The 16,698-nt window shown below is 32.8% G+C and overlaps 1 protein-coding gene across 1 annotated transcript in view; it reads right to left on the reverse strand.

The window, feature by feature from the left end:
* MS3_00002690 (uncharacterized protein) overlaps nt 1-16,698 on the reverse strand; it is a gene marked incomplete at its 3' end in the record, with an annotated part of 123,710 nt that overhangs the window by 51,018 nt on the left and 55,994 nt on the right. The window contains exon 2 of the mRNA XM_051210299.1: nt 9,092-10,035. Coding sequence (XP_051070276.1) covers nt 9,092-10,035 — 944 coding nt within the window. The remainder of the gene's footprint in view (nt 1-9,091; nt 10,036-16,698) is intronic.

The following is a 16,698-nucleotide window of genomic DNA, read 5'->3' on the forward strand; positions in this document are numbered from 1 at the left end:
TTTCCAACCCACTTTTGAACTGTTGTCACAATTAATGTTGTAGAATATTCTTTCACATTAGGTATATATTTATAATATTCAGTAAGCAATTTAAACCCATTATGTAATTATGATTTTAAATATCACAGGTTGTAAGCAGCTGACGAGAACCAACGAAATAAAAATGAATGCATGCTATTCTGCTAGAATGTTTGTTCTTGCTCTTTTCAAAATGATAAAGGGAACTATGTGTATGAAAATAGTATTGTTGGTTTTTGTGTTGTCCTGAGTTACGCAGTCAGAATCTCCAATACGAGCGTCAAAAAAGTTCTACTATACGGAGCTAAAATTTATAGAACTAATACGTCATCAAAAAAAGTACAAGTCCTTATAAACAATTGTCTACACAAGATACTCAATGTCTATTGGTTGGATACCATCAGCAACATTCCACTGTGGGAGAGAACAAACTAGCTTCCAGATGAAGAGGAAATTATAAAAGAATGCTGTAAGTGGATAGGACATACATTACGGAAATCATTAAACTGCATCACGAGGTACGTCCTAACTTGGAATCCTGATGGTAAACGGAAAAGAGGAAGCCTGAAGAACACACTACGTCGGGAATTGGAAGCAGACATGACAAGGATGAGTAGCAACTGGGAGGAACTGGAGAGGATTGTCTAGGACAGAGTTGGATGGAGCAGCCTATGCTCGTCCACGAGGGAAGACAGGTGTAAGCAGGTAAGTAATTTGAACAGTGGGAATTCTTAATATTTTATGGTCTTATAAATTAAAGAGTACTAAAGACAATTGTAGCAACCTATTACGAAAATATAGTATATAATTGATCGGATCCAGAACATTTACTTTCTTTCCTTATTTAACATCAAATTATTTGGAAACAAATCACATAATACACAGTTTTCAGATTAAGTCAATAATTGACGTTTAATGATTTTCTTTATTTCACAGAAACTAGAAAAGATAAAATTCTTCAGCTACACATGTTAACTTACGTGTGGTCAAACAATTAAACAATAATGACTAATTGCTTTCATAATGACATTAAAAGATAGACTAGCCACCTATATAATCTCAAATTTACTTAGTCTCAACGCTTCAAACATTCTACTATAACCAAATAATATAACAACATTATCCAGATGATTTTGAGAAACTGGATTCGATAGCAAGAGAAAACAAACGTATGGCGCAACTTTGGTTGCCGGCTCAGTGGTCTAGTAGTTGGACGCTCGCGCGCTGGACTGATAGGTCCTGGGTTCGAATCCCGTTAGGAAGGGTCGTGGACGCGCACTGCTGAGAAGTCCCACAATGGGACGAAACGGCCGTCCAGTGCTTCCAGGTTTCCCATGATGGTCTAGCTTCAACTGACTCATGGTCTCAACTATTGAAATGTATGGCAATTATGAATAGCCCTTTTCAGTATTGCCTGTTTCATCGATTACTTTTGAAACAATCAACTTACTTGATAGTGAAAAATAAAAATAAATATGATCGAAAAAAACATCGATTCAATTTTCCCATAGTTTATAATAGAAAGAGGATAATAGGAAAACAAGGTATTAAAGTAAGAAAAAAAACTGAGTGAATATAAAATGAGTGATTAGTAAAAGAAGAAATCAGTGTTGAAAAAATAAAAGGTGAATTCATTTGGATCATTGTCAGTAATATTAAATTTAATTACTTCACGTTTTCACAAAATTGGTGGAATTTAACTAATAATAGAATCCAGAACACGTGTCTCATCGTGCACTAATAATACTCCGAAGAAGTCCACGACTGAATAGCATGAATTTACCAATCTCCTCCTTAGTTAATGGCTCTGTCTCATAGATATCAATAGGACGGAGTTAACGGCTTAGTAAGACACTCACGATTTGATAGACAACACCCATCTGTCTGTTTTCGGAAACAACTCACGTAGCACACATATCAAACAAGCTCGTAGTATCTGTGTGATGGGTAACAGTTCACTGGGTCAACGTCTTATCAATTCACCATACACATTAGTGGAAACTGTATCCTTCAGACGCTCACTCATAATGTAATTTAGTTTTATGCACATGAGGAAACCTTTTGTCATAAAACTACTGCGTAAGAATGTGAATATCGGAAAAAGTTATTTCCTTTTATTTATCGACGACACAATTAGGAAGTTTGAAAACGGAAACGAGTTTTGTTCATTCAAGTGAAAATGTTAACTATTATGTTCAAATTGATGAAACTATTTACTTAGAATAAGTGAAACAAATCACGTCATGACATACCACGTAGTTGTAACTGTTAATGAAGTGAGTGTATTAAATTAATGGAAATTAATCCTAATCATATTTCTGTCAATTTGTACTAAGATTATTCCGTGTTATAAACCATAGAATTCAACAATCTCTGCCAACTCTACATACTAATAATTCATTTGCGTTGTTATTATTTTTGCCTTAATCTTTACTTTAAAGAGATATTCATTCCCTCATAATTTCATTGCTTTGAACTCACTACCTTAAATCTTATTTTACATAGTCTAATGAATCACAATATTTCACATCATATTTCTTGCAGTTTGAAGCATAAAGTAAATGTACTGTACACAGCCAAAAAAAACATTTTTGTGATAATAACAAGTTTGATTACGATTAATATACAATATAGTTTTAGCATTCTGAAACGTAGGTAACGATTATGTTACTATTTTAAAGCTTATCATACAATGTCTTCTGTAATAAATGAATTGTAGCTAGAAGTGGGATCCAAGAAATGTATTTCGTCCTTTTTTTTAAAAATCGTCAGTTCAATATCTCTGCATGCTAGTGTAGACGTTTACACTAAGAGTAGAACCCATTATCTTTCAAATCAAACACCAATGCGTCATCTGTTGAGCTATTCAAGCCAAGTAGTATATCCACAAAGTTCGTGGAAGCACTTTCTTCAATTAATCCTTGTTTACACGGTACTTATATCGGAACAACTGTGATGTGTACTAAAAACACCTAGGTATCAAAAAGATTCTTTCGGTGAGACTATAATTTATGGACGAACCAATCAGATATAAGATAACAAATGTGGATTTCGGCGTGAAATTCATTCACCCATTTGGCCAAATAGCGTTTTGGCATTTTAGCATATATCAGTTTGTAATGGAAACCCTAAATCTAATTTCTAACACTAACCGTCAACTATAAATCATAATTCGAATTCATCACACTGGTTTATAACCTTCATTTAGTCCTAGTTATTAAGTGGGTATTCTCAAGGCAACTTCAGCGTTGCTCAAAGGTCATCTACAAATTATAGTCTCACCATTCTTTCGAATTATTATTTTCTTTTAACTTCCGATTAGAATAATTAAAGTAACAAAAGATACCTTATGAATACATTGAGTGCGGAGATGAGTGATTTTCACAAGTACTTAAAATTCTATGAAAACCGACTGTTGCATGCGTGGCATCAGTCCTTGAAGTCACTAATTTCTCGTCTGAGCCATGTTGGTAGATGTAAACTACTTGGTTGGGGTCGATACGACTATCGTAACCAGTGGTTGAAAATTCTAGATGACATGACTCAGGAACGATCACAATGGTGTAGGTGTATACACTCTCTGTCTTCCCTTAAACCGTGAGATTAAAATTACTTTATACCCTTCTTTCTACGAGCTAGTTCTTTCTTCCTGTATTATATCCTTATATGCAATCTTTCTTTTATATATTACTACCATTGAAGTAACTATTCCTATGAATTTGGTGTTCACCTTGTTGTGCTAATGAGGTGTGACAACTTGGACCGACGCATATATGTGCCTCGTCCTACGTTGTAGCTGACTGACTGACTGACTGATACACCTCCTCCAATCTCTTGTGACATTTAACCACTTTTTCTGTTAATTATTCGTCTTCAAGTACGTTATTGGATTATACAAAGTAGAACTCTACATTTATGGCTAATGGTTTTGTGTTTGATATCGATTCGTTCAGGATGATTAAATTCATAATCTGATCTTGTGAGTGGATATCACTCAGTTACTTAGTATTATTCCATTTCATCTATCGATCGAGATTCTATTCATTCATTTCAATAGTGTTAAGTCCATTCATTATAATCACAGTTCTCCAAATCCCTTATCTCTAACAAAAATTATCTTCAAATTAAAACAAATAAAACGTATAGAACTAAATACTATTTTTTCATAGTTCACATCACGGACTGATATGAATTGGACAACCATTGAAAACTAGAAACCAAACGGTAACTGATTCGTCCGAGCACGTGACTACTAAGAATTTGTTATAACTTGTCGTTTGAATGCTTATTGTCTTGGCTCTTTTAATGCTACTTTTTGTATCTGTTCGTCGCTGATTGTTATGTCGGAAACGCTTATCACTTATACTCGGAACGAGAGACCTGTGCAATTCACACGACGCGAAAGTAAGAACACAAAGACTAGTATAAGTGATGATTTACTAACCCCAAAACACGACGACGACGATTCTAGTAGAAAATACACTCATTTATATATTGATTGTACACCCATTTTGGTTAGTAATTAGGATGAAGTCACATACAAGAAAAGTACTTAGAGTTATAAGAAATCACATACTGAGCATAGTTCATTTCAATGGAATACAAGAATATCGTTTATTATACAGAATAAAATATCATACGAGAAAGCAAAATAAATACTACATTGAGTAATCATTACATTGAATCAAAACGGAAGTAATGTTGAACAAAACTCATAATGAGTGAATCAATCGAAAATTGACTTTTCTTTCCATCATATCAGAATTGTGCATTCATGGCTACCTAGAGGATCGAATCCAAGACCTTCAGATCTCCTAGCTAGTGTAAAATCTCTAGACTGCCGAGTTAGTGTATTAGTTACTTCAATCAATTCGAGGCAACATTCAACCTTTTCCAAAGCCATCGGTAATACCTTCCTCATATCAGCCCCACTCCTCGATATGAATATTCCTGTATTACGTTGAAACAGTTGTTCATTACTTTGTAATTTTTAATGGCTGTTTAACTAATGTTAGTCTATGTTGTGAACTAGAACATTCAACAATTGACATAAACCCCTCTATACCAATATTATACCGTTTATTAATGGCGTATAGAATAAATATTCACTTTATAATGTTCACAAAAATTTTTTCATTAAGTAAGCATGTATTTGATTAAATTTTTTTCTTTTTAACGGGAATGGTATACAATTATTTTCGATTTGTAAAGTAATTCATTTTTCTTTTTAGTAATAATACGTAAATGTTGTACTCAGGGTTAACGAATAAACACTAAAATAAGATTAGCACTGGTTTCTAGTTTAAAGCAAATCTGATAACGCTATAAACCATTGAGTTACATAAACTTTAGGATGTCATTTGACAAAATTTGATATATCAATATATACCACTCACATACAAGTATCTTTGATTAAACTGACAAATTCTCTACTTTTCCCACTGTTATATCTAGAGCTTAGATTATCAATGTATCGCATATAACTTGAGCACTCAAATGCTAGAGCCCTCTAAGTTGCAAATGGGAAGACAGATGACAAGTGAAAGGAATGCTATTCTAAAGTGTAAAATATGGTACAAAACTATCAGGTATTTATATTTTTCTAGTAAAAACGGAATCATCATTATAGTCATCCAATCCGCATTTGTCCAATAGGGAAGTTACACGTAGAGATTCCGGAGTGTTCTTCCAAAAGATGATTGGGTGAAATATCTTCGGCTCTTTCTGAGCTTCTTAGAGCTTCTTCGAGTTTACTCGTGGGCGGTCCTCACACCTCTCCTCTTTAAAGTCTGCTGTGTAATACGTTTTCCTCGGGTCCACCTGAAACTTGGTTATCGTATTTCCCTTGCGGTCCATCACTCTTGAAGGTTGTGCCGCCTTGTTCTTACGTCTTTTATCTCTTCTACATTCGTCCTCCTTAGGGCATTTTTGAGATGAATCTACGAGCATTTAAAACGGAAGTCTGCTTTGCGTGATCAATGTTCTGCCATCCCTTTGAATTTGATTTATGTGTCATATGTGTTTCGACATTTATCCGGACTAGGTACAGTGCATTTCCAGTCCGACGTTCTATAAACTCTGGTTCTTACTTCCTATTACCTTAGTACGATTTGAAAAGTACCATTTTGACCACCTGGAAGCTGAAAGTGACCGTTCGATATTCGTTCGTGGATTCAGTTCATGATTTCATTGAAATCCACCAATCTCTACAGTCCTATACTGACAAAATAAATATGTCGCTATTTATTTCTCCATCATTCTTGTAGTAATAATCTTAAATGTGAATGTGCAATCTACATTTTATAATTTACATCACGAACAGACCTCAGATAATCGTTGGGAATCAGAAAGCACTGAGTATCTTCCAACGGGTATCTAAGGTCAGCCAGTGAGTGATGTGAAAAATAAAATTCATCAATCTCTACAAACTTGTTGTAAAACTTATACGTTAGTCTGTGAGGAGGATTTGAATGGAAAGTAATAGGCATTTGATCAGACTTTTATTCAGATCGGTTAATATTCCCTCTTCAGAAACAAATCATTTTTCAACAACACTGAGTATGAAACAGAAAGACGACAGTTTTGTAGGATAGGTATCTAACGATTAAATATTTCACAAAATATCAAGTAAACTGAATTAACGTTCACCTAATAAGCTGCATTACGATTTCGACTGACAATTAATCATAAGAAGTGATGCTTACTTGAATGTTGTATCATTACATTATTTGTCTTGGATTAATTCCATGCAAAAATGTTTATTTACCAGATAATTTAACAACTAGATGGTATTTCGTAAAACAGAGGAGCCCCCGAATGCCCTGCTACGGCCGAAGGTGGGGAGAGTCAGCTCTCCCTCGAGAAATACTCTCAAGTGCCCACATGCATACAACTACTGCCAGGGAAGTCTTATTCACTGCCTTCTCGCGGCATTACTGTTGTTTACGAATTTGAGAGGACGAAAAGCGAATGTCCGGAGCTTTAACCGGGTTGATGGATATGGAGGGTCAACCTAGGGAGTCGGAAAACCCTCATTCCAAATCGAAGGTGTACATGGGCTCCAGGACTCTCGGGAAACAAATGACGTATGAACGCATTATTGATCACCGACTATCATAGGACTGCATCTCCTGGCGTTGTTCCATTGCCTTTTGAATTAAACCTTTGGATCAAAGGCTCCGAGTGCCGTCCCCCAAGAAAACCACCTGCTGCAGTTTGGGCACCCGGACAGTGTCCTAGCCCTCACACAAACCGGATGATTTATGTGACACATATATATTCGTTATCCCTTTGTACCAATGTTTACGGGTTTAAATAAATAATAAATAAATCTAAATATTCTAAAGTTTAAAATCCATTATTAGTGTGAATAAAAAAGAATATTGTAGTAAAAAGCACCAAGATATTGATACGGAATAAAGTATATATCATAATTTAACTAAAGGGCCTAGAATTACGACAAAATAATGAGTTCGTCACTAAATCGAACAACGGTAAACAATACAGAATAAAGGAATCAGGCTATAAAAAAATAGTAATTCAATCATTTTTTTGTTGAGATCGTGAACCGATCTAAGCTAGATCACCATTGAAAACCTGAAAGCACTGAATGGTCGTTTTGTCCTAATATGGGAATCCTTACCAATGGACATCCATGATTCCACAAGCAGGAATCGAACCCATCACCTTCTCTGTCGGACGCGAGCGCTTAACCTGTAAACCACTGCGCTGGCATCCAATAGTGTTAGTGTCTAATGTCAATCGTTTCAATCATTTTTGGATTGCTATTAGTTTTTCAAATGACTTTAACTGATGTTATGGAAGTGAATTTAAAATATCAACTGTTTTTAAAGGCTTCACATAATTATCAATAATTTCTATCTTTGATCTTATAGTCTCTAAATATCAACAGTTTGAAGTACATCCACTTATGATAAATTTACAAACGTGTTAAAATAATGATAAACCTAATTTGTCTGTAACACACTTTAAGTTTAGACAAACTTGGTTTTAAACGAAATTTTCTCAAGGTTGACCAAAAATGACCTTGGCAATGTGTGCCAAAAAAACATTAAACTATATATATATACTAATTTTATGTTTGCCAAGGTCCTAGTGTTGATTAGGTCCTGTTCATCCAATTCTATGAGTAGTATCTATTACCTCAACACTGATAGTGCGTGTAAAGTACAAGTAGTAACTAGCAGCAAACCTAGATACACGCGGCCTGCTTGAGCATCTGGGCTATCTGTTCCTACCATCTAGATATTTTAACAAGTTATCTATTTTTGTTTGTTTTAATATATCATTATGTTTATTAATCGTATAACCTATTCTGCTGCGTTTCTGAAAAGTGTACAACCTTTCGTTGTCAAAGTTACAAAAAACTCAATAAGAGACAATATACAACGAAAAGAATGTACATTATTCAGATGTTCATTTAGTGAACTGCTAACATCTAACTGGCGATCACTCAATATTTATCGCCAGGACCGACCAAGAAGTAAGAAACGGAAACTTGTTGAAATACTTTGCGCTGAGAATTCTATATTGTACCAAAAATATAATATTGAATAATAATAATAATAATAATAATAATAATAATAATAATGCACCACAACGGCCGTCTAGTGCTTTCAGATTTTCCATGGTAGTCTAGCTTCAATTAACTTATGAATTCAACTATTAAAATAAAAATAATTATTTGATTCTTTTGTTAAATTAAAAAATTCATATTAGAATGGACTAGAATGAAGAATGCGGAAAATTTTGTCTAGACAATGAATAATAATGATAATAGTATGGATCAATCAATGTACAATATAGTATAACTGAATTTTCATTTTGAAAAGACTTCTTTCAACCATCTACTCACAATTCTTTATATCAATTATTTAAGGCAACAATAAATATCAATTACTTAAATGTATATATATATATCAAGATAAAATGTATTCTATATAAGATGGATAGATAAATAATAGAACTTTAAAAGGGAACTCAATAACTTTATAAATGAATAGAATAAATGTAGACATACACAAACACCCACACAAAGAAAAGAAACACTTACCTTATTTTTAGTACGTCTAATATCAAATGCAAGTCGATGGCATAAATCATATAATTTACGTCCTGATGGACTTAATTTATACAAATCAGGAAATATTTGTGATTCTGATTGAGTTAAAAGTAATTTAAAAATAGGTGAAAAAAAAGATACTGATGTATGAGGAGGATTAGATGAGTTTTCATTTAATAATGACTTTTTATTGTTATCATTATTATTATTATTATCACTATGTATATTACAAAATAACAAATTATCTTTGGGAAGATTCTCTACAGAAGTATACATATCGGATGGTTCAGCAAATTTTTCAATTAAATTATTTATGATCATTTCAGCTTGTTCGATTTTCACTTCAGCATAAACACATTTAATTGCATCAATTAAACTTTCCACATTATTATTATTATTATTATTGTTATCATGAGTAGTATTAGTATCGTTTTTATCACAGAAATAAGAGATATTAGACAAATTGTCATTTGATAATATTTCTTTATTACAACATTTTGAAATTAGTTGATCATCAGTTTGTATTCCAATACTGACAAATAATGATTTTTGTTTATTCATTATTGACGGCAAGTATTGATCAACATCAACATCACCATCATCATCACCATTTTTATTATTATTATTACTATTATCAGTATTTCGTGTAGGCGATATTTCATTAGATATGCATGAATCATTTATTGGTAATAGATTACTTTTTAAATAGGAATGATTAGTTAACATTGTTGAAATATCATTATTGTTCTGATGAATACCATTTGTATTCATCAGTTTGTATTGTGAGGTTTCTTGTTCTAGATTACAATCATGATTTATTGAATGAGAATTCGAATAAGGATAATGGCATGTTTTAGTAGACCAACCATTTGGTTTAATTTCATTTTTTGAAATACATTGTACTTCCATTGAAATAGCAGGTTTAGTAAAGGAATCTATAATACAGAAAGAAAAAAAAATGAAGTAAGGCGTCATAAAACGCACTATTATTATCATTGTTATAAATATTACGCTTACTAGTTATTCGATTAATTTTCACTAAGAACTAATGAGGTCACTACAATATGAACAATTTCTAGATTGAATCTTGGGTAAGCTCGCGAGTGAGTAAAAATGAGTAACTGTGAACAAAGACGGTAATCCGACCGATATCAGTTCATGATTTTAGAAAGATCACCTTCAAACTAAGTAAATTTTTATTAATGAATTGGTTATGAGTAGCATTGGAAATCAGGACTGACTTTTCATACAATTCAGGCTTAGTCAGCTGGAACATCAACAATAGGATGGTTCAAATCACTACTGAAATGAATTTAGACATCATGCCTGCTCCTCAAGCTAATGGTTATCTGAATTCAGTAGCTCAGTGAACAACACTTTGGTGGTCTGAAGCAAAAGGTGTTGTATTCGAATCTCAGGGTGAACATTAACACTGGGTTATAGGTACATTTAGCCTACAAGTCACAAATAGAACAAAAGGCGTGTCCCAGATTCTGTTGTCAACAATAACTCAACTTCCCTGAAGAACAAAATGGTTTAAAAAATAAGATTAAAAATGAAAGTTTAACAATTGGGAGATATAAAAACGCAGTAATAAAAATTTTTAAAATTCTTTCCAAATAGCACCTTATTTCTCGAAAGTTTACATCAGTTGGTCAGTCATCATCATTGTAGAGTCTGACATGCATGTTGGGCCAAGTCATTATATTATATTTACACAAGCGAATGGAATTGGCAAACTGAATAGCAAAAAAGGACTGAAATAAGAGAGTAGAAATGATGAAAAGAAAGACTAAGCATTTGGAATATGATTCGAAAAGATAGTGTGGAAGATTGTAAATAGAGAATTCGAAATCAGGATGACAATGGGAGATGGTCACGTAATATTGTGGATTGATTGAACTTAGACATTAGCACCACTGGATGCCAGCTCAATGATCTACAGGTTAAACGTTCGTGTCCGAGAGATAAGGTGATGGGTTCGATTCATTCTTGTGGGATCATGGATGTCCACTGATAAGGATTCCCATATTAGGACAAAACGTCTATTTAGTGCTTCCAGGTTTTCAATGGTTGATCTAATATTCGTCTGTTTATGATCCCAATAATAGTCAACAATCTCCATAACCATATTATGAAACTTGAAATTTACTAGTGAAGAACTTAAAGTGAAACATCACAGAAATAGACAATTTATATTTATTCCTATTGATCGCATTACTACTGTACACTATTACTGTATTTATTTAAACTTGAAATGGAATCAAAACAACTATTTTCTCATTTATCTTTAATTTTAGAATTTGCTTAATTATTACTATTATTATATCATTTTTCACTTGTTTATCTTAAACCATATTCGAATATTTTACTTTTAACATTTTCCTATTATCTAACACTGCACTAATTTTAAATGTGACAATTTGGACTGATACATGTTTATGTCATATCGTTTGTTTATAGCTGATTTAGATTTAGAATAAGCATTTGTGAATTAAATGAATCTTGAGCATCGATTGGATAACCCTTTTTTATTATAACGAACTTAAGGGACATGGTGAATGATCTTGAAATAGTTATGCTCCATCAATATATACGAAGACCGCTCAAATTACCCGTTCAATGAATTAAATAGATGTAGACAAATTCAATAATTTTATATAATTTAAAGTTCTTTTTTCTCAAAATTTATTATGAATATTTGTTATCTTAAAATCAGAGTATTTTTACCATAGAAACTTATGAATTTAAGAGTAGATTGATTTGTGTTTCAGTTAGTTAATACATAATCAATAATTTCATAGAATATTCCCCCTAGTTTTCATAATTTTTTATGTGAAATCACTCAGTCAGTCAGCCAGTAACAACGTAGAACTTCGTACTTACGTACATCAGTTCAAGTTGCCATATCATATCAACACACAGATACAATTGTCGGTTGAAATCACATAGTGGCAGAGGTAGTAAGAGTATAGACAGTAATTGGAGAGATTAGGGTTTGAAGATGTTATTCAAGGAGTGTAATCCAGTCAAATAAATTTGGAAAGAGAAAAAAAGGGACATTGAGAATTCAGAAGGTTAGAATTTGTGAGAACACAAAGAGTGGATACACCTGCTCCATCGCAAACAATTTTGAGTCATGTCATTCAAGGTCTCTAACCATCAGTTGCTGTCGTCTCGCGGATCCCAACCAGGTAGTCTATACCTACCAACATGACTCAGTCCACTTGTCAGTGACTGTGAAAGATTGATAAAATAACGTTGTGATAACACTTTTGAAACTATGTATTTGAAAATTCTAATCATTTCAAATATTTGTATTACATAAGGGAGTAATACCATAATTTTCTTGAAAATTCATTCTGAACAAAGGAAAGTGGAAAAAAAACTATTATTATTGTTATAAAAAATAAGGCTAAAACATAAGAAATAATCCATTCTGTATGATTTCGGTTATCGACTACCGTCAAAATACATTATTACACACGATGTTGAGTCACTGAGACTAGTTGTACCATTGTAACGTGCTCAATAATACTCGATCATCACTAAGGGCTAAATAAACATGATATTGACTACTACTCAGTGATCAATTAATGTATATGCTTCAGTTGTAAAACGAATAGCTCTGTGGTAATTTATCAGAATGTGGAACTGATGGGCGTTGATTATAAATACGCCTTGTTGATGACTGTTAACCAGCAGAAAACCTAGTTCAAGTAGGGTTTTATGTTTAATGTCTTCAACTGCCTAACATCAAATTTAAACTACCTACTTAAATAATTTAGATATTTTGAGAAATATGCACACAAATCACACAAGTAGGAGTAGTAATTCCACGAGTGAAAATCAGCATTACGGAAAACAGATTTCTGTAAAGCTGTCTAAGCTAGACTTTATTCCTTATAAGATAGTTAGCTACATTAGACAGAAGACAATGATTATGCTCAAGTTCTTTCCAAACACTCACAATGAATTGCTTTTTGTAGGACTGCATAGAACAAGGAATTAAAAATAATTAATTATGAATTCTTCATGTTTACAATGTCCGACTATTTCTATATGCATTTATCACTATTCCCGTGGAAACTGATACACACCCAGAAAGAACTACTAAGCTCGGTGTTATTTTATCAAGTATTTTCCAGCCAAACGTTGTCTCATTTACCAAATACCGGATATAAAATTGATAGGCAATTAGCATTTAACAGTGCATAGAGTGTGGTGACAAAGCTCTCAAGATTTCTGATTCTCTACCTAATAAATTAAGCGCACAAAACTTTCATATTCAGTCTCTTCCCCTCTTAGAGCCTTCACCGATCAACGAATCATTCATGCCTTGACTGATTTAGGGAATTGTGAACATTACCTCTATGCGTATTCTTATCACTCAGTTCTTGTTACTATTATTACCAATCTCAATGAATACATTAGCCACATAGCTAATTGATGATTCATTAGTTTTGTTATTCCTCTACCCTACACATAGGTATGAGGTTTTTTTATAAACAGTGTAAATACTTGCATAACTATTATTATTATTATTATTATTATCATCAGTATGATCATTCTCTAATTCACTCTATTATCACAACACTTCAAATGTTCTAAATGAATATCCCTATTCATAATTGTAAAGGTTGATGAAGTGTTACTAAATATACTGACTTTGAGTTTTGTCCTCTGAGCTGAATGGTTTGATCGTGGAGCTTTCATCGTTCTTCTGAACGACATCATCAGCACAAACTTCAAATAGACTTCTATACTGACTTACTAAAATTGCCATCTCAATTCATCAGAATAGGGGATATTCAAATCTCTATAGTTTATACTTTGTAATTTGTTACTAATAGCCTAAAATACTATTAGCCAATTTATTTTTAAAGATGAATGTTAGGTTTTACAATTATAAAGATTTAAAATAAGTTATGTAACTATTATTTAAGTATAATAATTTCAGAATTAAACAGTCATATTTAATCAACTTGCTTCCATTTCACTTATAATCATCATCATCATCATCATCACCACTAAGATCTATAATGTATTATATAATGTTTTATAACCTCAGAAAGATCAATAATTTTTTACCATAAGACAAAAAGAACAATCATATTATATAGGGGTTGTGATTTTGGAACTATTCGACTGTTTAAGATAGTAATCATTATAGAATAAAATTGGCTGAAAATTATAGAAGCACTAGATCATTGTTTCGTCTTTTTTTAATTCAGTACATTAAATTACTGAATACATTTTTGTTTCAATTCATAATCTGAATTTATTTAAGCCTGAACAAATCTAATACCAATATTTAGATCATTTTATGATCTCTAAGAAAGTGAAATGATTTCTGATTAAGTTTCATAAAGAATTAATAGTTTACATTCTATAAATATAAAAAGAATCTCTAATAAACTTGAATTTTAACCAATTTATTAAACGACTATCGTAAACAATTGTTAGAGACTCTTGGTGACATGGCTCAGAATCGATCACAATGGCATCGGTGTATACACTCTCTGTCTTCCCTTAAACTAAGAAATTAAAATCGCTTCATATCTTTCTTTCTATGAACTAATTCTTTCTTCCTGTATTATATCCTTATTGTAATCTTCCTTTTATATATTACCACCACTGAATTGACTACTTTTATGAATCCGGTGTCCATCTTGTTGTGTTAATGAGGTATGGCAACTTGGACCGATGCATATATGTGCCTGGTCCTACTTTGTAGCTGACTGACTGACTGACTTGAAAATTACTTAAAGACAAAACTATCATCAAAACTGATAAGAATGATTACGTCATTGAGGAATTCTTAAAAGTAGTATATAGGGACAATATTTAACATATTACATAATCAAGATATTTGATTTAATTCAATTGATTGTGACAATTAATTAGAAAACCACAAGTTGAAATTTTATTATATCTATTTTCGACTTGGAAACGAGTCAAAACCGAATACATGATGTTTTCCTTGTCCATTAATTTATGTAAAGCTTCTTTTTATTTACATCCAATTGTCAATGTCAATAAACTTATTAATCAGTGAGTAAATGAAAGTTTCTACAATTTACATTGCATTTTCAAACAAAAGTATACAGCAAAATATGATTTTTTTTTCCAGTAGTTGAGATCATGAGTCAATTGAAATTTGATTTAAAAAGAGCAAGAACAAACATTGATGCAGAATAGTATGAATTCATATTATTTCGAGGTTTCTCGTCAGCTGCTTACAAACCAAAATTGTGAATGGAGATAGTGTGCAACAATTGACATAAATGAGTGTAAATAACGTGATTACAATAATAACTATATATATATATGCTAGAAACAGGTCAGAGGTCAAAAGAGGGGGGTTAATCCAGGGTGGGTGGTGTAATAATTTAGTGAAGTTCATAAATTGTGTGATAATTGTAGAGATTAATGGAATTAAATAATGATAAGGTAGATTACGTAATAATAGTTAAATAGGGTTTGGAAAGTTAAGATGATTTAAGAGGATCAGGTGACGGAAATGTGTGAATAAAATTTATTTTAAGAATTAGGTAATAGGGGGGGAGTATAAATTATCTTAGAATAAGTAAATGAATAAAATAACCAAAACACAAAACAAACAGAAACAAAAAGATTACCAGGGTAGTGATAAGTTTATTAAAGTCTCTTTTTGGATGCATAAGTCCGGTTTCAGTTTCTTAATTGCAATGGCTTCAGCAAAGCGGAGAGTGGTAGTAGTTCTTTGTCTATTGATTATTTTAAACGCGCGCATAATATCGACGGTATGCCCGGTGTCAAGTAGATGCCAAGCTATTGCACTGTTAAAAGCTTTAGTCCCTCGCAGCGTCAAGTTCTTCGGAATATGCTCAGAAATGCGAACCTGTACTCTTCTCTCAGTTCTTCCAATGTATGTGCTACGGCACGTACATGTGAATTGGTAAATGCAGTTGGAGCAACTGAGGGAGAGGACTTGTCGATTTTCGTTTGTTTCAGTGAGCAGTATGTTTTCCATAACGTAGTCAGTTTGGCTGCCGGGTAGGTCACTTTTAAAGCGGAATTAATTCTGTGATTGATAATTCCGGCGACTTCATCTCCTTTGAAGCGCAAGGATAGGAAGCAGGTTTTCTTTTCAACTGTATCATGCCTAATCGGAGGGTTTGTATTAGCATATTTGTGGATGAATTTATCCGGATATGCATTTTCATGTAGGCATTTGGTGATTGTAGTAATTTCTTCTTCGAGGCATTCTTTTGAGCAGATTTTTCGTGCGCGGTCAAAAAGGTTTCGCACAATACCCTTTTATAACTCATTGGACAGAAGCTGTTAAAGTTGAGATAAACTCCGCTCCAGGTATTTTTGCGGTGAATGTGTCTTTGTAGTGTGCCGTCTGATGTTCGCCTAATTCCAATATCTAGGAAATGGAATTTATCATCAACTTCATGTTCCATGGTAAATTCTATATCTTTGTGTACTTTATTGAACAGACTAAGTAGGTACATGGAGTGTTGGTGATTTTTGCAGACAAGGAACGTGTCATCCATATATCTGCAGTAGAGTGTGGTACTGTCGATTGCGTTCTTCAGTTTCTTTTGTTC

This window comes from Schistosoma haematobium, chromosome ZW (assembly GCF_000699445.3).
Source record: "Schistosoma haematobium chromosome ZW, whole genome shotgun sequence".
Lineage (NCBI taxonomy): Eukaryota > Metazoa > Platyhelminthes > Trematoda > Strigeidida > Schistosomatidae > Schistosoma > Schistosoma haematobium.